We start from the raw sequence: 24977 nt of genomic DNA on the forward strand, positions 1-24977 counted from the left end.
CAATGAAGTTATTTTAGGTTATTTGTTTTTCTTATTCCTTTGTTTTGTTAGGGTTTGTTAATTTTCTTGGGTTATACTAGGGACATGTTAGAAGCAATGCAGTTATTTTAGGTTATTTGTTTTTCTAATTCCTTTGTTTTGTTTGAATTGTTTTTTTTTAATTTTTGATAAAGTAAAAAAAGCTACTGCATTTAAAAAATAAGCTTCAATGTAGTTATTTTAGGTTATTTGGTTTTTCTTATGCCTTTGTTTGATTATGGTTTGTTAATTTTCTTAGGGTATGGTAGGAACATGTTGGAAGCAAAGTAGTTATTTAAGGTTATTTATTTTTCTAATTCTGTTGTTTTGTTTTGTTTGAAATGTTGTGTTTTTTTGTTTGTTTTTTAATTTTTTGATAAAGTTAAAATATATATAGGTATACATAATGAACTCTTACAACTCAACATTGAAAAGACAAATGATAATTTTAAAATGAGCAAAGGGTTTGAACAGACATTTCCCTAAAGAAGTTAAACAAATGACCAATAAACATAAAAATATGCTCAACACCGTTAGCCACTAGGAAAATGTAAATCAAAATCATAATGATACATCACTTCATATCCACTAAGACGGTTATAATAAGAAAAAAAAACAGACAAAAACAAGTGTTAGTGAGGATGTAGAGAAATTGAAACCCTAATGTATTGCTGGTGGGAAGGTACAGTGGTGCAGCCACTCTGGAAAACAATTTGGCAGTTCCTCAAACCTGTTTTGATCTAGCAATTCCACTCCTAGATTTATGCCCAAGAGAACAGTCCATACAAAACTTGTACACAAATGTTTATAGTAGTATTCACAATAGCCAAAAGATGAAAACAACCTAAATGTCCAAAACTGATGAATAGATAAACAAAATGTGGTAATATTATTTGGCCATATAAAGGAATGAAGTACTGATTCATACTACAACATTGATGAATTTTGAAACATTATGCTAAGTGAAAGAAGTCAGACACAAAGGGCCATGTATTGTTTGACTCCATTTACATGACATGCCCAGAATAGGAAAAACTGTAGAGACAGAAAGTAGGTTAATGGTTGCCAGGGACTTGGAGGAGAAGGGATGGGGAGTGTCTATTAGTAAATATGGGGTTTCTTTCTGGAGTGATGAAAGTGTTCTGGAATTAGTGGTGATGGTTGCACAACTTCATGAATATACTAAAAAACCACCGAGATGTATACTTTAAAAGGGTGTATTTCTTGTGTTTAAAAAAACCTTGTTGCCGACACCCCCTTTATCCAGTGTATGGTTAGATGAGTAATAAAATTAAGACATGCAAAAAAGAAAAAAAGGATATATTTCATGGCATGTGAATCACATCTCAATTAAAAATAATAATTTTGAAAGATTTAATTTACTTGGACAGTGATAGTAGCGGCTGTGTGTCCCTTTAGGTAATTAGAATCAAGATTTCTTCTGCCCTATGTAATCATTTCACTCATAATCCTTGGCTAATTAATCCAATCTTAAGTGTGGGTGTGTTCTATTCCCTCCCATCTCTAGCCTACCAGAAAACTCTGAAACTTAGCATAACAAGCAGAAAAAGTCCATGGCATCCATGAATCATTATCAACTTGTTATGAAAAGAACTAATCAGAGCACATGAAAATGAAAAGATGATTGTTTTTTTAAAAAAAATCCACTATAGAAGGGCTCAACAGCATAAAAAGTTTTGTATATCAAAGGACATTATCAATAAAGTGAACAAACAACCTACAGGATGGGAGAAAATATTTCCAAATCATATATCTGATAAGGGTTTAATATCCAGAATATATTTTTTAAAACTCCTACAACTCAATAACAAAAAGACAAATAACCCAATTTAAAAAATGGCCAAAAGACTTGAGTACACGTTTCTCCAAAGAAGATATATAAATAGCCAATAAACACATGAAAAGATGCCTAACATCATTAATCATCAGGGAAATGCAAATCAAAACCACAGTGGGGTACCACTTTACACGGATTAGGCTGGCTATTATTTAAAAAAAAAAAAGGAAAATAAGTATGGGTGAGGATGTGGAGAAACAGGAACTTTTGCGCATTCTTGGCAGGAATGTAAAATGGTGCAGCTGCTGTGGAAAACAGTTTGGTGGTTCCTCAGAAAGTTGAACACAAAATGACCACACGACCCAGCAAACCCACTTCTACACACAAAAGAATTAAAAAGAGGAACTCAAACAGATATTTGTTTGCCAATGTTCACTGCCACGTTATTCACAATAGCCAAAAGGTGGAAGCAACCCAAGTGCCCATGAACAGATGAATGGATAAGCAAAATGTGGTAGATCCACACAATGGAATATTATTCAGCTGTAAAAAGGAATGAAGTTCTGATATATACTATAGCATGGATGAACCTTGAAGACATCATGTTGAGTGAAATAAACCAGACATATAAGGACAAATATATATGATTCCACTTACATGAAATACCTAGATTACGTAAATTCATACATACAGAAAGTAGATTACAGATTATCAGGGGTGGGAGTTGGGAGAGGGACAGGAGAGTTATTGCTTAATGGGTACAGAGTTGCTGTTTGGGGGTGATGGAAAAGTTCTGGTAATGGATGATGGTGATGGTAGCACAACATTGTAATGTAATTAATACAACTAAATTGTATACTTGAAAGTGGTTAAAATGGGAAATTTTGAGTTGTAGATATGAAACCACAATAAAAAGTTAATTTTAAAAAAAAGGCTGACCAGCAGAATGGAAAGAACTGAAGATAAATATTGTTGAGCTGTAGGTTACAGTCAAGGAATACTTTCATAACCCAGCAAAGACCAAGAAATAAGAATAGGAAGGACATGCTGAGATGTGATTAGAAAAGTTTTTTTTTAACACTTAAACAGAATATTTTATTTACTTTAGGTCAGTTGGAAGTAATTACCTGCATTTATACTCTAAGATGTCTCACCTCATTGAGAAAAAAAATAAATGAATCTGTCTACTATAAGTTTTGGAAGGAGAAAAGAGAGAGAAAGAAACACTTAAAGAAGTAATAAAAAGAAAACTTTATGATAATGAAGAAGGAGTATACCAAGTGCAGGCACAATGAAGAACAACAACAAAAATCTCATGAAGAAACATTGTTTGTGATTTCAAAACACAAAGAATAAAGATGAAAAAAATTAAAGCTTCAAGAAGAGGGAAAAACAGATCACCCACAGAGGAATGTGAATCAAACTGACCTCAGATTTCTCACCAGCCACAGTGAATGCAAGAAGGCCAGGGATGAATATCTTCAAACATAGTTGGTGAGGCAGAGTTATGTACCCCAGAAAAAAACACATTCTTAATCTTAATCTCATTCCTATGGGTGTGAACTCACTGAAATAGGACAATTTGAGGAGGTTATTCCCAGTTAAGGGGTGGCCAACAGAATCAGGATGGGTTTAATCCTATTACTGGAGGACTTACAAAGAGAAAGCCACAGGGAGTAGCCGAAAGCTGGAAGTCAGCGGAACCTGGGAGAGAAAGGAGAGGACATGTCTACGTGCATTGCCACATGATGGGGAAAGCCAAACCCAAGGTTCACTGGCAGCCACCACCAGAACACCTCCGTTGTCAGGGAGAAAGCATAGCCTTGCTGATGCCTCAATTTGGGGCCTCTGCTGACCTCAAAACCATGAGCCAACAAATTCCCCCATTGTTTAAGCCAACCCACTGTGTGGTATTTGTCTTAGCAGCCTGGGAAACTAAGACAGTTGGGAAGATGCTTATGAATGCACACAAACTCACATTCAAATGAGAAAGCAAAATAAAGACATGTTTATAAATGCAAGGATTTGGGAAGTTACTACCCATTGTTCCTACCTGAAAGAATTACTAAAGAAGGTATTCCAGTGAAAAGAAAATAAATCCAAGAGGAAGTCGTGGGATTTAAGAAGTACAGTGGGAAAGGGTGAATTTTATCAAATGTAAATTATACTTTAATAAACTTAGCTAAAGAAAAGGAGGAGGAGAATGAGGAGGAGGAGAAAAGGAAGAAGGAGGAGAAAGAAAAGAGGAAGAGGATGGGGAGTGCTGCCACCATGCTGAGAACACACACACAAACACACATCCAAGAAAGCAGCAAAACTTATTATTAAATCGAAATAAGAATTGACTAACAATCTGGAACCAAATGGGCAGGGAACATGGGAGTTAGGAAGTTGGGAAGAGGAGGAAGAAAAGGCATACCAAAGTCCCTTCCTGTTCGGAGTTATGATAGAGTCCCTGATTTAATCCAGATCCTAATAGAAAACACCAGTTTTTAAATGTGTGTTAAAAACATAAATTTCTAGAAAAACAGAAAAAGAATGTACAAGCAAATTTGACTGTGTCAACAAGAGACCGGAAGACAGGGTAGAGAAAACTGTATTGATATGCTTCATCTAATAGACTGATGATGATGATAATGACAGTGATGACTGATGATAGGGATGGACAGATTGATGATGATGACAGATACATACATACATACATACATACATACATACATACATACATACATACACAGAGACAATGAGAGAGAAAAGAGGGTGGAGGAGAGGAGACTGGACACAAATAATGCTGAGAATGAGAAAGCAGACAACTACAGGAGGTAATTTTTCAACTTGATGAAGGGTATTTCCAGAATCCTGGGGCAAGGGTCATACCTCTTGGTGAAGCATTAAAAACATTTCTATTACAGTCAGTGTTAAACAAGAAAGCCTGCTGTCACTCCTGCCATCACTCCTGCTACTCAGCATTGATCTAGAGATCCTGTGCAATGTGACTTAAAAAAAAAGAAAAAGAAGTAGGCAGGTAAATATTGGCAAGGATATAACTGTTAAAATTTGTAGATAATATGACACTCTACCCAGAAAATCCAAGAGACTCAACTGACCAACTATTGGAACTAATAAGAAAACTAAGCAAGGTGGCATTCTAGAGATAAATATTTTATATACATAGAAGAATAATAATTTATATCCAGAATATATATTTTAAAAACTCTTAAAGATCAGTAAGAAAGGACAAATAGCTTAACAGAAAATGGACAAAGGTATGTCCAAGAAATTCAGTTAAAAGAAAAAGGTTAGTCAACATATTTATAAAAAGATGCTCAATGTCACTAGCAATTAAGTAAATACAATAAGAAACAATTTACCTATCAGTCAGGTAAATTCTTAAAGTTTCATAGCATCAAGTCTGGTAGCATTGTGGGTAAATAGCTTACATAATTCATGCTTGGTGTGAATATAAATTTGTACAGTCTTTTTGGAAAATGATTTGGCAGTATCCATTACAATTTTCAATGCTTACACCTTTCAACCTATAAAGCATTCTTTTAATACTGAAAATTTCTAATGTCTATCAATACATAATGCTTAAATAAATCATAGTAAATCTATTATAGGAATACTGTAGTATACGCAAAAGGAATGGTGTGGATCTATGTTTATTCATGTTGTAAAGCTCTCCAAGATCTACCGTTAACTAGTAAAAAAAAAAAAAAAAAAAAAAAAAAAAAAAAAAAAAAAAGGCAAGTTGCAGCACTAACATCTAAAATAGGTCTCTCCCTAGAGAGATACCTTCCACACTGGTAAACTAAGTGGGGTCTTCCCTTGAAGAAGCACTTATGAGAAACGGATTTTATCAGTATTGTTTGAATTGCTGCTGCTGCTTCTTTTTGTTTTTACAAAGAGAGTGTATTCAAGAAGTAAGGTGGACTCTGCTAATGCCAAAGGATCCCTTTCCATTACAATATAAATGTGCTGTGCAATATATTATCCAAAAATGCAAATATAGAACCAAGCTCAAAATAAAGAGTAGATTACACACAAGTGCCAGAGACAAAAACAAAACCTGACACAGAGGAGACCCATGGAAGAGTCCAGTGGATAAAGGTTCTAGGCTACAAGCTGAGAGCCACAATTTTTTTACCCCAGAGACTTGGCCTTAGCCTGTGGGAGGTGAGGACCTAAAGTAGAGACCCCTTTATAGTTGGAATCCTTGAAGGGCTGTGCCTCCATAAAGGAACTTAAAAAAAAAAAAAAAAAAAAAAAAAGAACTAAAAAATCTACTCCTTTGGGGATGCAGCAAAGAAACCATTCACAGAGAATGAAAAAGATAAAAGTCACACATGAGTAATTAAAACCCTAAGCCTGTGCCATACATGGGTGTAGGGTCCAAATTTACACCTAAACTATAATTCAGCATACAAAATGTTCAAGATTAGCAAAACTCTCAGGCCCAGCAGAAACAAATCCAAGACTTATCTCTGTAAAGATATTTCATATTTTCATAGGACAGCCATAGAAAAGAAACCTGGGGGGGGGGGGTGCGGCAAGATGAGTTCACAATTTTTTAAATGAAGAAAAATAACCCATAAGGTTCAGTTAGCAGACACACACAATCTCACTTGTGTGCAAATACACACACACACACACAGGGAACAGAATTAGCACCCTCAAGAAAAGAACTAGAGATAACAGAACAGCCTGAAAGTACCCAGGCAATATATGTTTTACATGATTAAGGAGATGAAAGATGGAATATAAAACATAATTAAGGTTTAGGAGGAAGAAGATCAGCATCATTTGGAAGTTGTAGTGCATGAATCACCTTCGGGACTGTGGAAGATTGAATTATGCACCCAGCATGGACATGTTGTTAATCTTACTCCATGTTCCTGTGGGTGTGAAACCATTTGTAGACAGTATCTTTGAATATGTTAAGGTGAGTCAGAGAAGGCCACACAGGAAGAGGACGGAAGTCAGTGGAAAGCAGAAGAGCAGACATGAGAGAGAGAAATCACAAGGAGGCGGAAGGCAGAGACGCAAACCAAGGAACCCAAGGAATGCAGCAAGCCAGCACCAGAACACTACAGACTCTGGGGAGAAAGCACAGCCTTGCTGACAGCTTGATTTTGGACTTCTAGCCTTCCAAAGCATGAGCCAATAAATTCCTCTTGCTAAGCCAACCCATTGTGTGGTATTTGTCATAGCAGCCTGTCAAACTAAGACATGTTTTGGTACCAGAAAGCAGGGTGCTACTATCACCAGTACCTAAAATGTGGAAATGGTTTGGAATTGGGTAATGGGTCTGAGGATAGATGAATTTTGAGGCATGTGGTACAAAAAGCCCAGACTGCTTTGAAGAGACTGTCAATAGAATTACGGATATTAGTGTTTGTGGTAAGGGCTCAGAAATAAGTGAAAGCTGTAGAGAAAGTCTCTGTCATTTTAGAGAATACATAATCCAACAGGAGCAGGATGTTGGTAGAAATATATGCGGTTAAAGGTACTTCTGATGAGGCCTTAGTAAGAAATGATTAATGTGTTACTGGAATCTGGAAGAAAGGTGATCCTTGTTATAAATAGTAGCAGAGAACTGGGCAAAATTATATTCTGATACTGGATGGAAGGCAGAACTTGTAAGCAATGGGCTTGGATAATTAGCTGAGAAGATTTGAAGTTAAGCATGGAAGGTGCAGCCTGGTTTCTCTGTGCTGCTGATAGTAAAATGAGAGAGGAAAGGGATAAACTGAGGACTGATTGGTTAAACACAAAGAAACCAGCAATTGAGGGTTTGGAAAATTCTCAGCTTATCCAAATAGACTAGGGCCAGAAGTGACTCTATCAGGGCCCTCCATGAGCTCCCAGGAGGTGAATTCCCAGAGAACAGGACTCCATGCAAGGATTTAGCTGAACCAACTTTTGCTAAGGATTTTGGCTGTATGACTCACGGATCCACTCAACCACCTCCGAGGAAGTCAGGATTCGGAATGTATTGTTTAGGAAAGATCTGTGGAAAATCCTTTTATCTGGTGGTTTGGACCCCCTTGAACTGCATGCAGAACTGACAAGGTTTTGGAGAATTTTGTACAAGTAGAAGTACTCCCAAACTGGACTAAAAGGGACAGAGATAGGACAAAATGAAGGAAAAATGACTTCAAGGACAGAACCATGGAAGCACAGGTCTGGATGAAAGAGCTCTCCTTGGGCCAAAAGAAAGAGGCTTCCACTCAAGATTTGGAAAGGGCAGGATTTCCACCCCAGCACTTGGAAGGGGTGAGATTTCTGTCCTGGTACTTGGAGGGAGCAGGCCTGACGTCTTGATGTTCAGGGAGAGTTCAGCCAATACCACAATTCTTGGAGAGGGTGGGACCCAGACCCTGGTGTTCAGCGAGAGCACAGCCACTGCCCCAGTGCATGGAAGGGGCTGCCACTCCACCAGGCCCAAAAAACAGTCCATCAATCCACAGATGACTCTCAGACCTGGAATTTAATGGAGTTTGCCCTGCTGGGTTTCAGACTTGCTGGGTACTTGTGACCCTGATTTTCCTTCCAATTTCTCCCTTCTGGAATGGGAATATCTATCCTATGATTGTCCCATTATTGTATTTGGAAGCAGATAACTTGTTTTGTAAGTTTCACAGATCCACAGAGAAAGCTTCTTGCTTCCACTGGCTTTCTATGTGTGTGTCTGAATTCCATTCCACTTATAAAGAACTCCACTAATAGGATTAAGGTGGATTGAGGTGGGCTACACAGAGAGTGAAGCTATTTTGCATGAGGGAAGAACATCTCTTTTGGTGATCCAGAGGGCAGACTGTGGTAGAATGAATTATGTACCCTAGCAAGGACATGTTCTTAATCTTAATTCACACTCCTGTGGGTGCCAAACCATTTGCAAGTAGTATCTTTGAATATGTTCAAGTAAGTAGGAGAAGGCCACCCAGGAAGGAACAGAAAATCAGCAGAAAACTGGAAGAGCAGACACAAGAGGGAGAGAAATTGCCATGAGCTGAAAGGCAGAGATGCAAGCCAAGGAACTCCAAGTATTGCAGCAAGCCAGCACCAGAACACTACAGACTGGAGAGAAAGCACAGCCTTACTGACACCTTAAGTTTGGACATCTAGCCTTCCAAATCATGAGCCAATAAATCCCCATTGTTAAGCCAACCCACTGTGTGTATTTTCCATAGCAGCCTGGCAAACCAAGACAGGGACATTCGGATGAAGGCAAGTAGGAGGCTACCGGATATACAAGTCCAGAGCCCAGGAAAGATGTCTTGGCCAGAGATAGACTTGGGAGTCACCAACAAAAAACTTGAACACACCCATAGAGGAAATATGATTGGCCAGGGCATGAACCATGGAGTGAGAGCTGTGTTTAAGGGCAGGCAAGCTGAAGGAGGCAGGAGTGTCAGCTCTATCTACACAGGGAACAGCATCAATTCTTGGACTTACGCAAGCACTGCTCCTAATTCAATCTCTCATGAACATCATGAAGCATGTGTTAGGGTTGTGCCTGTGCAAGATTTCACATGCTTCTCTTCCTCTTCAATCATTTCAATCATTATATGGATTACTGGTTATTGAATGTACCTCACAAGTATTATCTCACTTAATCCTCACAACCTTTTAACTAGCCCCACCCTACAGGTGAAGAAACTGAAGCTCAGAGAGGTGTAGTGATTTTCCCAGACCACAAAGCCATGAAGTGGCAGGACCAAGGTCCAAACCCAGACCTCCTGGACTCCAAAGCCACAGTTCCCACCTCTACCATCAGCCTCCACTGCTTCCTTCTCCCCTTCCCTCCACTGACAGCTCCCCTGCCCGTCCAGCTCACACTGCCTCTCACTCACCTCCTCCTTAGCTCACACTGGGTCTGAGTCATACATTCTTGGCAGACAAGTGGGGGGTAGGGGGTGGGAAGGGATGGCCAGATGGGTGGTGATTATAAGTTTGGGCTTGTCTTTCCATGGCTACCAAGCATGGTGTGGGGCAGCACCTGAAATCCATGACTTCTGGCCTCCCTCCAGGGTTCCTGGAGTGAAAGTAACAGCAGTTAAAGGGACCTTCTGCAAATATGTGGCTATAGAGACTGAGTAAAAGTCTCTGGACCTAGCCTTGAGGATCAGACTCAGACCCTGCTTTTCCTGTGGGTGTGATGGTGGGCTAGGGGGTGCTTTCTTTAAGACTCTGAGTTTCTTGGGCCTGACTTTGCTAGGGTCCAGAACCCTGCCTAGCTTCACTCCACTGGCCCAGGAAGGGGAAAGTTTGGAAGACAAAGCCCTGGACTGGCAGGAAACTAGGAATCTAGGCCTGATGCTCCCACCTACTTGAGGAACCTGAGCAAGATGCAGCTTCTATGAGCACCACATTCTTCATTTGTAAAATGGGATAATCATCTCAGGCCTGCCCATTTCTCAGGATGGGTGCCTTGGCATGGGGAGGGTATGAACCAAGGAGGCAGGATAGGGAGCTAAGAAAAGGAGCAGAAGCTAGGGGCAATACAGCCATCACCAAGACAGCCATTCTCTTGGGCTGGGCCAGGACTATCTCAATGAACACCTGGTGATGGGATGATCTTGCCCAGTCACCAACATTCCTAGAACATGAGGGAGGAATGACAGGGCCAAGCAAAGAAAGAGAAGAGGAGATGTAGAAGTAAGTAGGCAGAGTGGTACGTAGGGTGGGGAAGAAAGATAGAAAAAACTGGCCTCAGGGTAACAGGTACAGAGTTAACAACTTAGATGGAGTTTGAGCCCTGGTTCTGCTCCTTGCTCCAGGGTGAACTTAATCAGATACAGTCCCTCTCTGAGCCTCAGTTTCTCCATATGTCATCTCAGATTTTATGATCTCCTCAGACACATCTTCCATCCATTTGCTTTCAAAGTCTTGCTCCACAGCTTCACCGTCAGGAGCTCTTCCTTGATCCTGTCTCCTACCTCCTTCTAAAAGTCCTGCTTCTCCCCTCTGAGCCCTGACAATTCTTACCTTAATTCTGATCCTCTTATTTCCTGATTTATACAGTGTCACACATCACAAAGCAGAGTTCTCAGTTGAATCACCTTTGATCCCCCAGCCAAGAATTTAGACACAGTAGGTACTCAATGAGCATTCTGTTAGTGAGGCAAAATGGTCAGATGGACAGATGGATGGGAGTATAAAAGGGTAAACACTGAAAGCCCAAGCCACATACTTCTGCTTCAACAACTCAGCCAAAGGAAGTCCAAATCCCTACTGCTAACCTTCTCCCTCTAGACCTCAACTCTTGCTCCTTTTCAAAGGCTCCTCTAGCAGATCCTAATCCCAGCACATTCTAAACCCACAGCTCTCACAGTTCAAGAAGCTTGGACCCATACACCTTCTATTAATTGCAAATACTACTGTGGTTGTTATTCTACAGATAAAGGAAACTCTTTTGAAGTACTCTGGAGCTATTCTGCCACAGAAACCCCCACAGAAGTCCCCATGAGTGTTCCTGCAACTCAGAATTCAGGGAAACCAGTAGAGGAAGGACCCAGATCAATCACTCCTCAAAGAAGACCCAAGTTCCAGCCCTAAATTACTAGCACTTCAACCTTCCATCCCACACACATATGCACACACTCAGATCACTGGAGAAACAGAATCTCACCTTGATGCTCCTCCAGTTTCCCCATAGTCTCGATCTGCTCCACCAGGTCATTTGAATTCCACTGGCTCATCCCAATGAGGATGGCATTCTTCCCTTCAGCCATCTCCTCTATGGGGGAAGCAGAAATGTGCATAAGCATGCAGGGTTGTGTATAGATAATCCTAATGGGAGCTCATATATGAGGGAGTAGTTATTTCTTCATTTGAGTTGAGATAGACTTCAACTATTGAAAGTGTCTCTAATTATGGACAGGTAGAAACATTCAGGAGATTTTAACTGTTCTCTTGTACCCTACTGGACTTCTACAAATTGCAGTAAAAGAAAGTAGCAAGAGGGCATTCATGACAGAGGCTGCAAACCCATAGGAGGCTCCATTCCTAGAATTGAGGGCAGCATTTCTTGAAATGTGTGTTTGGGAAGAAAGAGTAAAAACTTGTCATTTACTGGAAGCTTTCCTTTGGGTAAGTTACTTGACTCCTCTGAGCCTCAGTTTTCCCATCAATAAAATGGAACTAGCAATGTGTTAATACAATAGCAGAGTTATTATGAAGATTAAATGAGAAATTGGTGTAAGGGTCTTGGTCACAGAAGGTGCTGAGAAGATGAGAGCCAATTATGGTTACTTCTTTACCTAAGAAGTAAGTAGTCACCAAGATTTGAGTGGCACAGGAGCAGCTCTGGAGTAGCCAAAAGAGTAAAAGCCTTCTCTTTCTAAGTAAGTCTTCTAATTGTGTAAAACCCTGAGCCCATATCTCAACCTTATGAACCTCTTAATGCCTCCGTCCTCTCCCACTCCGCCACGAAACCCTGTCTTTATCTTATCCTTTCCCAGCCTGAGCTTAGTGACTACTCTGAGAGAAATCAGTGGAGCAATATTCCCAACCACACTGAACACAAGCCCTTGGGTCCCACACATCCACAAGACATATTTGGTGCAGTCCCTGGTTCTGGAAAGGGACATTCCCTCCATAATAAATCTCTCGCTCCTCCCTGTGGGCCCTCCTGGAGAAGAGTTTTGTGTGCCCTGCCTTATAGCTCAGACATCAAATGGTGTTGAGGAGAATCCCAAAGCTCCATGAGAGGGGTGAGGTCCATGTCACGACCAAGGAACTTTACAGAACATTTGGAACCAATATGGTGGAGCTGAAGCTTGGGAGCTGTCCAGCGTTCTGAATCACTGTATCACTCAATAGTCCTTTCCCCATTTCTGGCTGAGACACCTCCTCTATATTTATTTGACCTATTTAACAAGACTTATCAAGCCCTTACTACAGTTATAATTACTGTACAAATATTAACTCATTTAATTCTCATAACAGCATAAAAATGTCTGATTATTATTATCTCCATTTTATAGATAGGGAAAGTAAGGTATAGAGTAGTTAAGTAATTTGCCCAAGGTCACTGGCTAGATCCAGGATTCAAACCCAGATATACTGCTTCAAGAGTCCTTAAATCCTGCCCTCCTGATGGCCTCCCCTGGACACCATATATTAGCTGCCTAACACTCTGGCCAGGCACCACATACATAATTTGTTGAGCCCGGCATGTTCCATCTGGAGTGTCACCAGGCATAGGTATGTGCATTCTGTACTGGGTTTCAGTTCAAACTCTGCTACATGCAGGCCTTTGCCTTTGTCCTTGTCCTTCAACCACTGCTCCTGTTTCCTCATCCCTTAATGCAGAATAACAAATCTGGATCAATCACTGTTCCTAAAAAGCTGATGCTTGGCCAAATGATACAGTAAATTTGAAAGAACCACATAAACCAAGATACTGTGAACACATATAAGGTAATATTATTCTTGGGAAGTAGAACTGTGAAGGAGTTAAGAGCTCAATTCTGGTGTTAGACTATTTCCAATTCTGGATCCTCCATCTGCTGGCTTTATGACCTTAGGGAAGTAATTTCAGCTTTATGAGCCTTGGCTTCCTCATCTATGAAGTAATATCGTAGTAGTGCCTACATCAAATAATTGACAAGATAATGCAGGTAAAGCTTTTACCAGACTGTCTAGCACATAGTAAGAGCACAAAGATAATATCACACGATGATGAATATCACCATCACTTCCACCAACACCACCACCACTACCACCACCATCACCTCCACCACTACCACCACCACCATCACCATTACCGTCACCACCACCACCACCACTACCAACAACATAAGCATATGTGGTGTTATGCCCCAACACTCACTCTTGGTTCCAGTCATACTATTGTCTGCTCCTATGACATTCTCATCCTAGCTCTAGAATGGGAATCAGCCAGTAGCCAACTTTGAGTGCCTTGGTTTCCTGGTTCAATTACCCGTTCATTCATTCATTACAACATTCATTCTACCATGAATGAATTCCTGAGCACATGGTCTCAATCCTGCAGGAATCCATTCTTGTGGAAAATACAATAGTAACTAACTGACATGGTGAGCTGAGAGAGCTGGGGCCCCAGCCTGGCATCGGGTATGCAGCAGGGGCTCAGCACTTCCTAGCTCCTGTTTTGTCTACAATGCAATCAACCCTCTCCTGGGTGTATGTGAGGCTATGAGACCCCTGAGGGTCCTTCTGTATGGCCCTCAGTCTCTTTCCCTCCCTTTTCCTAGTTATGTGTATGTTCCTCACTCTCTTTTCCTCTTGGTCTTTTTGTCTTTCTATTGGATATCTCTTTCTCTCTCAGACTACCACTATGTCTCTCAGACTTTATGCCTGGCCCCATTCCACTCTGATCTGGTCTCTCTAGATCCGTTTCTATTCATCTCTGTCTCTCTTGGTTCCTGCATTTCTCTTTGTCTCCCTCAGGTTCTCAGGAATTCTCTGCCCCATCTCTCTCTCCCTCTGGGTGGACCTCGTCCAAGCGCCCTTGCTCTCCCCCATCCCACTCTTTGTCTCTCCTCTCTCCACTTCTCTCATGTTCTCTGGGTCCCTTCTCCCACGCATGTCTTTCTTGCTCCCTGGGTTCTCTCCCTCTCCGTTTGGATCACTGTCTTTCTTTAAACTCTCTCTGGGTCTCTCTTGCTCCCTCTCCCTCTCTCTGCTTTCGTGTATTTACCCTGACGTTCTCCCTCTCCCTGCCCCCTACCCGCATCCCTGACTCTTAGGCTACCCCCTCTACCCATCTCTCAGATGTGCTTTCTCTCCTTGCCTCTCTCTCCCTCTGGGCCTCTCCTCTGCCCCTGCTTTCAACACTCAGCCTGCAGATTGTCCACTCTGGCGACAACGGGCTTGTTCCCTGAGTGGCAGCAGGAACATGCGCACATACAACGGAAGCAGAGGCAGAAATCGCTCCTCTCTGAATCGTTCCAGCAAACCAGGGAGCCACAGGGCTGGCCACTGCTCTCTGCTCTGCTTCCCTGCATTGTAGTGCGCACCTCCCAGCAGGGCCCCCAGAGGCCACAAAGGGCTCATCTTGGATAAATGTCTTGGTTATGGATTTTGCTTTTCATCTTCTGGTGACTGTTCCCTGCATGCTAATTCACATCGCCGGTGAACTCTGGAACCGACATAGTTTCAGCAACTACTTCATTTCTGCTGAGCCCCAGTCCCCACCCCAGAATGAGCCCATGGCTGAGACAGTAACCACAACACTGGCCTTGACTCCAGACACAGCCATGGCCGTGAACCCCAACTGACTCCAACCCAGGCCAAAGCCTGGATACACCCCTGTAAGCACAACTCCCAGAACCAATAAGGCCTTTCTTCCTACCCTGGGCCTCTGTTTCTGCTGGACCCACAGGACTCTGGAACAGGGAATCTCCTTGTCCCATGCCAGGAAGGCATCACCTCCAGCTCATGGAGCCAAGGATGTGGTCACCTTCTCCAGACAGCCTGTCCAATACCATCCATCTTTCCAAAGACCTAAATATGCACTGTCTTGGGGCCTCTGGGATACAAGCTCACTAACCTTCACTTGCATTTAACATGGCCATCACCACCACTCTCTATTCTTCATGAGGTGGAGGTCCCTGCTCAGCCCAGTCCCAGAAGCTGGTTTCTTGGCATTATCTTTTCCACTGCCTTTTCCCCAGTGGGGAGAAAAGCACAGGAAGTGGGGGGGAGGTGTCAGTGAAAACATCTGTGGTTTGCTTCTGTGATGGCTTCTTTGTTCAAGAATAAACACCCACCTTCCCACAGTGACATCCTTCTATTCCAACATGTGAGGCAAATAATTCTATCCACACCAGCCTGCAGATGAGGAGCCTGAGGCTTAGAGAGGTGACAAGACTTGCCTGAGAGCAGAAAGCCAATCAATGGTACAGCCTTGATGAAAACAACCTTGATGAAATCCCCAGAGAACATCCACTCTCCTCTCCTTCTCCCTTACTCCTCTGGGATTGCACCTGTCACTCTCCCCCTTCCTCTCCTCCCCCCACCCCACCAGAAGGCTGTGTGATCACAGCAAAAGCCCAGATATTGGAGAAGACCTGGCATGTGCCCTTATTCCCAGGAGACCTGACCCTCTCTGCCTTAGAGCACCTGTCTGTAAAATGGGATTATTTATCCCTGGACTGTCTGAACTTGCTGGGAAACCTGGAAATTCAGAGCAACAAGCAGACTCTCTGCAATGCAGGGTCCAGCTCCTCAGGCCCCTGGCCTCTTCTCAGGCAGAATCAAGGGAGCATCAGCCAGTGCTGGGCATTGAGAGAGCAAGGGAACAGAGGACACAGAAGAGAGGGGCAAAACACAGGGAGGCAGGAAGTCCGAGCTTCCAACCCAGGAGAATGCCCCACCCCTTGCCAAGGGAGGAGCACCATGCTCTGCTCTTAACCAAGCTACTTAGGGCCAAATGTGTCCTGAAAACAAACCCTGGCTCCATCACCACCACCATGCCCCCGGTCCCTGCCAGCATTTTCCTTCCTGAAACTAGGGAGGAAACCCAGGGCCTGGCTTGTTTGTGCATATTCACAGGGGGCTGCTATTTAGATGCTGGGGGGAAGTTAAAAGAAAACAAATATTTCCTATCAAAGGGAGGGAATGGACTTGGGCACTATTGGCAGCAGGGTCTTACAAGACCATTTGAGAGCTTCATGGAACTCTTGGAGCTGAAAGAGCCTTGGAGGTGAAGTCCAGCATTCTCGCTTTGCACTTGCCTAGCTGCACAACAGCATCTCAGGGTCAGGGCTGGGGCAAGAATTTAAATCTCCTGCCTGTGAGTTCAAGGCATTTCCCACTAAATCTACTGTCTAACAGTTAATGTTCATGATAGGTGCCCTCAATTTGTACGTAGATGTTTGGTGGCTTTTAACACTTCTCTAATTGGAGTATTCATTGCATCTAAATAGAAGGTTAAGGTTAAGGCTGCGCCTGATATTTTCTAAATGTTGCTGTAGAAACACATCAGAAAGTGACCCATGCTTGCCATACCCAACCACATCCTAAACATATCTGATGCCACGGTGGCTGCTCAGACCCCCATCTTGCAGCCTTAATCCTTTCAGGGATGGTGAGTTTCCTTTACTCTTTAAATGTAGCATTTCATGGCCAGGAGCCATATGAAATATGGAGTGTCCCAACAGCTCTGTCTTTCCTCCTTGTCCTACGGAGTCCTTCTTACCTACAGTATTTGGCCAGGCCACCTGTCACCCAGCAATCTTCATCACCCTCTGCTGAGGAGCTCATACACTCAATGGCCAGGCATGTTTCCATTTTGGTTGTCCATTCTCTACTAGAGATTGTGAATTCCAAATCTCTGGCCTCCTGCAGGGAAGGGACAGGGGTCCCCAGGCTCAACCTTCCACCTAGACAGGAAAGTACACCTGGAGGACACCCACTGCCTTCTGTGATGCAGGCTCCTGGGAAGGGGCTGGTCTCCTCTCCCTGCTGGGGCAGTGAACCACCAGCACCAGGCATCCTGCCCTCACCCCCTTCTCACTCCTGCCACACCAGCCTTCCTTCTGTTGCTCAAAAATGCCAAGCCCATCCATTCCTGCTGTAAAAGCTTGGCACTTGCTGTTCCCTCTGCCTGAAACACTCTCCCCACCCAGATCCACACATGGCTCATTTCATGTTATTCAGCTTTCAGCTCAAAGCCACCTCCTCTGAGTTTCTTCTCTAAATATCCAATCTACCGTCACCTGCAGTCGCTCCATCACATTCTCGTGTTTTTTCACCCCATTTTAAAAACCAGCATTACTGAGGTACAGTTGACATTCAATAAACTACAAGTATTTAAAATGTAAAATTTGGTAAGGTTTGATGTATTTATATACCCATGAAACCATCACCCCAATCAAAACAGTGAACATATCCATCATCTCCAAAGTTTTCTCATGCCCCTTTTTAATCCCTCTCTTCCACCACTCCTCATTCCCAGGGAAACACTAATCTCCTTTCTGTCACTATAGATTAGGCTGTATCTTTCTATAGTTTTATGTAAATGGAATCATAACCCTTTTTGGGAGTTCTGGCTTCTTTCACTCAGCACAATCATTTTGGGCTTCAGCCATGAATTTGTTTATCCATTCACCTGTCAGTGGACATTTGGGTTGTTTGGGGCTATAAGAAATAAATGTGAACACTCATGGACAAGTCTTTGTGTGGACATATGTTTTCTTTCCTCTTGAGTAAATGCCTAGGAGTGAAATTTCTGGCTTTTATGATAGGTGTACGTTTAACTTCTTAAGAAGCTGCAATCTATTATCCAAAATGGCTGTACCATTTTACATGCCCATGAACAATGTTGGAAAGTTCTAGCTCCTCCACTCTCTGGTCAGTCTTTTTAATTTTAGCCCATAATAATGGGTGTGTTTTAGTATCTCACTTTTGTTTTGATTTCCATTTCCCTAATGACTAATGACATGTCGCATCCTTTATGTGCTTATTTGCCATTCCTATATTTTCTTTGATGAAGTGTCTGTTCCTTTATGCTATTTTATTCATGGCAATTATCAATATAATTTCCTTGCTTGTAAATTGTCTTCCCACCCTCCACCTACCACCACCAGGGAGCCTGAACCCCAGGACTCACCCTGCATCTGTCAGGGGCACCAGCCACCCCTGGGCCTGCTGCTTTGTCCCAAGGAGTTGGCCTCCTCCCCAGGGAGTGTTATGGACCCAGAGAGCTTCATACCCCTGGGAGACTACCCCACCCCACCCCCATCCTCACACACACAACAGAACCCCCCAGAGCCTAAGAGTCTCCCCTCTGCTGCCAGACCATGAGCACTGAGGGCCTCTTGTCCCACCAAGTAAGCCTAGTCCTGGGCCAGTGGGCTGGTGCTTAAGGAAGAAAGGGAAGGAGGAAGGTTCCAACTTCAGTAACAAGTCAAAGAAAAAGGCCTGGCCTGGACCCTAAACTCCCAGGTTCCAGCCCTTCCTCTCCACCTTGGTGGTGACCCTGGGAGGTCCCATCCATGCTCTAGCCTCAGTTTCCCATCAGTGAATCAAGGAGGAGGAGATAATGTTCTGAGGGCCTGTTCAGGGCTGACACCCAGTGATGTGCCATCTTCCAGCTTAAACATCCCTTGATTTCTCATCCTTTGGTCTCTGGGTCCATAACACTCCCTGCGGAGGAGGCCAACTCCTTGGGACAAAGCAGCAGGCCCGGGGGTGGCTGGTGCCCCTGACAGATGCAGGGTGAGTCCTGGGGTTCAGGCTCCCTGGTGGTGGTAGGTGGAGAGTGGGAAGACAATTTACAAGCAAGGAAATTATATTGATAATTGCCATGAATAAAATAGCATCAGTTGGGGTGGGGGTGGGGAGTGGGAGCTCAGCACCAGAGGCATGGGCAGAGGAGAGGGTACAGACTCAGGAGCTTTCGGGGACAATGGATGACCAGGCAGGCCATTGTGGAGTCCAGGAGTTGGCTGTGGTACCCAGCTGGTCTCTTCAGGGACACCCCAAAAGGGTCTCCTCCCACAGCCTGTGGAAACCACCAAACGCAGAGGAACCACTGGAATGGACATTCACGGTGGCAAAGGAATCATCTGAGAAGTCACCGGAGACACCCAGGGAGCTGAGAAGGTGCCGGTGCTGATTCCCAAGTGGGGCTGGGAGTTAGTTAACAGGTTGACTCCACTACCACTGCAGTTGGACCTGCAGAGGCAGCAGAATGCAGGGCCTGGCCCAGGCAGAAGGCACAGCCCACACCAAAGGGCAGGGTCAGAGCTCAAACTCGGGCCAGGGTGGAGAGGCTCAGCCTAGGCTGGAGAACAGGCCAGGATGGTGGCCATTTGGGGCAGGCCCAGGAACCCGGACACCCACAGCCCGGCCCCAGACACTGAAGGAGCTGGCTGGGCTGGGTCTAGTCCAGGTTTCTGGGAGCAGAGATGGAAGCACACATCACCTCTCACTGCCTCAAGTCAAGGAAACATGCAAAGGCCTTGGTCCAGGGAGCTTGCATGTAACAGACAGGAGGTCGGACTTGGCAAATTGTAAGTAAAGAGGGTCCCAACAGCCTGTGGGCCAGTCCTGTGGCTGCAGCCAAAATGGTCTGGGAGAAGAGAGATGGGGAGGGAGAGAGCAGACACATGGGATCCTGTGAGGAGGGTCTGAGAGGTGGAAGGCAAGGGAAGGGGCAGGTCTGAGATCCCGGGACAGAGGAGAGAAGGAAAGGAAGAAGTTATCAAAAGGGGTAGGAGAGGAGACAAAGACCAGAAGAGAAGGTGGGTAACCAGTAAGAGAGAGGAGAGATGAGGCCAACTTGGGAATCACCAAAAATGTAGTGAGATCATAGGAGGGGAGGACAGAGAGCGAAGGGGGGCTGAGGAAGACAGTGGTCAGCAGGGAGGAAGCAGGGAGTGTCCACAGCTGGGCAGCTCAATAGGAAAGCAGGTGAGTGGGCCCCCCAAGGGAGGGAGCTGACCTGCGGGACACCCACAGATGCCACACGCAGCAAACCACCGTCATCTGGTAATACAGAGCTCTGATGAACTGCAAAAATATTTTAAATAATAAGTTTTATAAGCATCAAAATATTGAAGCCGTTGTTGTCATACTGTGGGTTCGTTGCTATGGAGAAACTCAGCTCCAGCAGCCACTCCAATCAGATGCCACCGGGAGACAGCAAATGGGCCCCAAAAGGCCTAGTTTAGGGCTGGAATCAGAGAGCCCAGAGTCAAGAAGGGGGAGCCTCCAGCCAGGACAGCTTCCCACCTTCTGGCCATGCTTCCCTGAAAACCACCAAAACTGGGTACTCCCCATTGTTACAGGCACTGATCTGATAGGAAAATGGAGGCCCAGAGAAGGTGAAAGACCCACCCAAGGTCACAGAGCAAATCAATGGAAAGACCTGTGCCTGGTCCAGATGTCTTCCCTGTTTGTCGGGCATTTCAAAGCTGGACCAGTCTCAGGAGTGAGTCAATACCCTACATCTGGGGAATTCCCAGAGTGGGGCCCAGCAGGCCAGGTGGGAACTGGGGACCCTTCTGGACTGGGGGGGAGGTCATGGTGCTTGTCACCCACTCCCACACAGCTGAGCACAGCTTGCCAGGGTCCTGTCTCCTAAATTCCAGATGGCCTCAGCCTCTCATTCCTGTGCCTGTCCTCCATGTGACCTCTGACCCTTTTCCTGGGCTGACCTCTCTGCCTGGAAGGCTCACCCCATTTTCTCCCCTTTTCTCCAACTCTTAAAATGCCACTTGTTCTTCAGTCCCAGCTGGAGCACCGCCCTTCCCTGCACACTGTGAGCTGGTTTTGCACCAATCCCTGGGATGCAGAACTGATTTCCTCTGCCCGCCACCGTCTCCCACCTGAACGTCTGCAACTGTCTTTCCACCAGGCCCCACTTGCACTCTGGCTCCCCACCTACCTGTGAGGTTGATCTTTAAAGCCAGGTACCAGATCAGGGGCACAGGCCCTGCAGCGTCATCTCACAGCCCCCTCCCTTTTGCTTCCTCCTTCCCTGACACACCGGCCTCCCATCAGTTCCTGGGATGCTGCCCAGTCTTTTCTACTTCAGCACCAGCGTAACTGCTGTTTCGTCTCTGAAATTTTCTTTCTCTGCTCTCCACCTAGCCAACCCCTACTCCTCAGGTCTGCAGAGAGGCTGTTAGTTACCTCCTCACCCAAACCAAACCGGGTGCCCCGTCGTCATTCTCTCACAACTCCTGATACTTGTACTCGATGGTGTTCTTCTCCATTTGAGCCTGGTTTTTCCTTTGTGTAACTGTTTAAGCTTTGCCTCTCCTGCTAGACTGTCAGCTTGTGGAAGGCAGTGACTGGGCCTGTTTGATCTACTACAGGCTACCCAGCCCCCTGCACAGCTACGGGCACATATTAGGGACTCAGCAGATATCTCATGGAGTGAATTAATGAACGCTGACTCCTGGCCCTCAGGAAACTCACAACGTGGTAAGTAAGCCCCAAGTAAGAGTAGGGAGGGACATCAGTCCCCAGGAGGGATCCCCTTCATGGGGCTTTTAGAAGGTCACCCGGCCAAGGATGTGAGGATGCAGTTCACTCACCTCTAGCATCAAAGAATTCATCATCTGAGCTCTCCACTGAGTCGCCGAGGACATTTCGAAGGTGCCAGGGGGCACCGCCGCCCGGGGGAGGGCCACCTGCCAAAGGGAACACACCCGTTACCCAAGTGACACCATGCAGGACATGTGGGAGAGGAACAGCCCTCTCTGGCAGCCTTCTGCACACCCCTGCCCCCTTCCTCTGTGGCATCAGCACCTCACAGGGCCCTCACACTGCCATGTTTCACTGAAGCCCCAAATACCTCCCTGAGAAGGCTCTGTAGGACAGGAGCCACTGTGCTCACGAGGCATGAACTAAAACTGAGGTTGGAGGTGGTTAAGGGACTTTGCCAAGGTAAAACAACAGTGGCTTAAGGGTGGTTAAGGGACTATGGCTTAAGGGTGGGTAAGGGACTCTGCCAAGGTAAAACAACTATGGCTTATTTCTCCCTCACACGCAGGTTGGAAAGAGACTCTGCTCATCGTCATCTCCCAAAGGTGATCCCAAAATGAAATCCCAAAACGAGACAATGAGGTCTGCTGCAGCAGGGGAGCAGAGCACAGAAAATCACACCCAGTCTTACACGCCTTTGCCCAGGAGTGAAACGCTTCTGGTCATACCTCACTGGCTAAGCAAGTCTCAGGGCCATGCACACCAACAGGTGGCAGAGGAGAGAACCAGACATCCTGGTGAGCACTAGTAAGGTCAACTACACATAACAAGAACAGGCCAGGCTGGGGCTAAGAAAAGGGGACCTGAGTTTGAGCTCTGCCCGTTCTCTGCCACTAGCTGCCTCAGTGACAATTCCCTTACCATCCCATAGGCTCGTTTTCCCCATCTATGTAATGGAACAACAATCAATCCCTAGCTCACAGGATCAGAAATAATGGGTGCTCAGGTAGTGGATCTCTGGAATGGCAGCCACTGTTACTATTAATATCTATAGAAGCCAGCACATGGGGCTGAGGTCCTGCAGAGCCCACAGGATCGAGGACACATGGAGAACATGACCCCTAGCTGTGAACTCCACCCCAACCCAGCTCCTGCCCCAGGGCCAGGCAGAGGGAGGCCAGAGACTGACCTAGAGGCGGAAGCCTCCCTCCCTCCTCCCCTCCCACCACCTTTCTCTGAGCCCCCAGTACTCAGGTGCTTTGGGAATGGCGTGGAACCAGCTGGTATCCAGCACACCTAGGAACCCCTCCACATGCCTCTGGGACACATGAAGTGCTAGGGGTTGCAGATGGATTAAAGTCTAATTATAGAAAATAAAGCCAAAAAAGTGTTAGGAGAAAATCGACCCAGTAATTTTCCTGAGGAAATAATCAGAGAAGTACACAAAGATGGCGATATAGAGTTGGCCATCTCAGTGTTCCAGCAATACCAAAAAAACTTGTCCATCTATAAGGGATAGGCTGCATCAGTTCATGATCAACCATACAAGGGAATTCTCTGCAACTGTTAAAAGGATGAGGTCACTCTGTGTGTATTGATTGACATGGAAAGATGCCATGGTACGTGGTTAGAATAAAAAAAAAATGCAGGTCGGTCCCATAACAGTATGTTTCTTCTAATCCCATTTTTGAAAACTATATTTATATATGTGGTACAGCATGTTAGTTTTTAGAGGTCAGGCTCTGGGGTTTAAGATGCCTGGATTCACACTCAGGTCTTGCTTCATAGAGGCTGTGTGACATTGGATGAGTCGCTTCACCTATCTGTGCCTCTGTTTCCTTACCTATAAAGTAGGGAGAGCTCATTCCTGCCTCAGGAGCTTCTTGGGAGGATTAAACAAAATGCCTCTGAATGCTTAGCCCAGTGCCTAGCATATAGCAAGCGTTAATGACAATATCTGTTATATAAAAAGGCATACAGTTGCTTAAAATGTCTGGAAGGACATACACTAGAGATTTTCTCTGTGGAGTGGAATTTGGTGAAAACAGGCAGGGGAAACTTTTAGATTTTACAAAGCACATACAATTTTATATGATCATTAATTTTATAAATTTATCTAATTTATCAATTCTAAGATGAACATTTTTCACATTTTAACATCTCTGAAATTGGAGTACAGCTTACATGATATTGTGTAATGCTTTAACTATTATTTTTATTCTTTTTCAGGGGTAAATAAAATAAAGGTGCATCTTACAATTGATTGCATCTTAGACTGTATACTTGTCAAGGAATTGCAGTAAAAGCACCCTGCACATGGGCACTTCTTCCTGGGGCTTCCCCTCCCCCAGCCGGAAAGAGTCCATCCTCTGAACACAAGTATCCAGGCCAAGAGCTTCAGCCCTGGCCACCATGTCCCCACAGAGATCTAGGTTTCTGTACCAGCAATGTTGCTGCCTCAGTTTCCTCACTGAACAATAAGAAACCTGACTGAACTGTCCCTTGGGAACTTTCAACTCTAACTAAGTCTGCTGGCATAGAGTAAATGTCAATAAACAAGTGACAGGTGGGCATCCTCTCAGCAACCACCAGGACACATCTTGAGATGCAGTCCTTGAGAACCTGGGTCAGCCCCAGCTCACCATCCACGTCCTGCCACCCTGGAGCCCAGTTCCCAGAGTGTAATGTCTTCCTGAGAGAAGCCAGCCCAGCCCAGCTCAGGAACACAGCCTGCCTTCCTGTGCCTCCTGCCCTGCCGACCACAAACTCCCAGACACACACCCAGCTTCTGCTCCATGGCCTGGAAGCAGACACAAAGCCCATTCTGAGACACAGAAAAGACAGAGGGCGCAGGGAGCACTGACCTGGGAGTCACCTCTAGATGCAAAGCCGGACCTGTCCCATGCTTCCTGTGGGAACCTTCTATCCTCTAAGCTTCTGACCCTCACCCACCAGTGTGGCAGCATGACAGACTGGCTCAGCCATTTCCCACCCACATACTCTGAACTTACTGCAAAGGAGTCTGAGGATCCAGATGCACCATAACTGCATATTTCTAACATAGATATGGGACTGTTTTTCAAATGTATGTGGAGGAAATTCTAGCTAGTGCAATAAGACAAAATAAAGAAATAAAAGTTATACAGAACAGGATGGAAGAATAAAATTATCTTTATTCTCAGATGACATAGTTGTCTATACAGAAAACAAAAACTCTAGAAAAACTACCAAA

General features: G+C 44.7%; 1 protein-coding gene across 3 annotated transcripts in view; it reads right to left on the minus strand.

Annotated features, from left to right (window-relative positions):
• PITPNM3 (PITPNM family member 3) overlaps nt 1-24977 on the minus strand; it is a 129639-nt gene that overhangs the window by 72772 nt on the left and 31890 nt on the right. For 2 of the 3 annotated variants that reach the window (XM_037809585.1, XM_037809586.1), the window contains 2 exons: nt 21856-21951; nt 11451-11558 (listed from right to left, as the gene is read on the minus strand). In XM_037809585.1, the coding sequence (XP_037665513.1) occupies nt 11451-11558; nt 21856-21951 (204 nt within the window). The remainder of the gene's footprint in view (nt 1-11450; nt 11559-21855; nt 21952-24977) is intronic. The other variant, XM_037809587.1, reaches the window with a different exon arrangement.

This window comes from Choloepus didactylus, chromosome 18 (genome assembly GCF_015220235.1).
Source record: "Choloepus didactylus isolate mChoDid1 chromosome 18, mChoDid1.pri, whole genome shotgun sequence".
In the NCBI taxonomy this organism is placed as follows: Eukaryota; Metazoa; Chordata; class Mammalia; order Pilosa; family Megalonychidae; genus Choloepus; species Choloepus didactylus.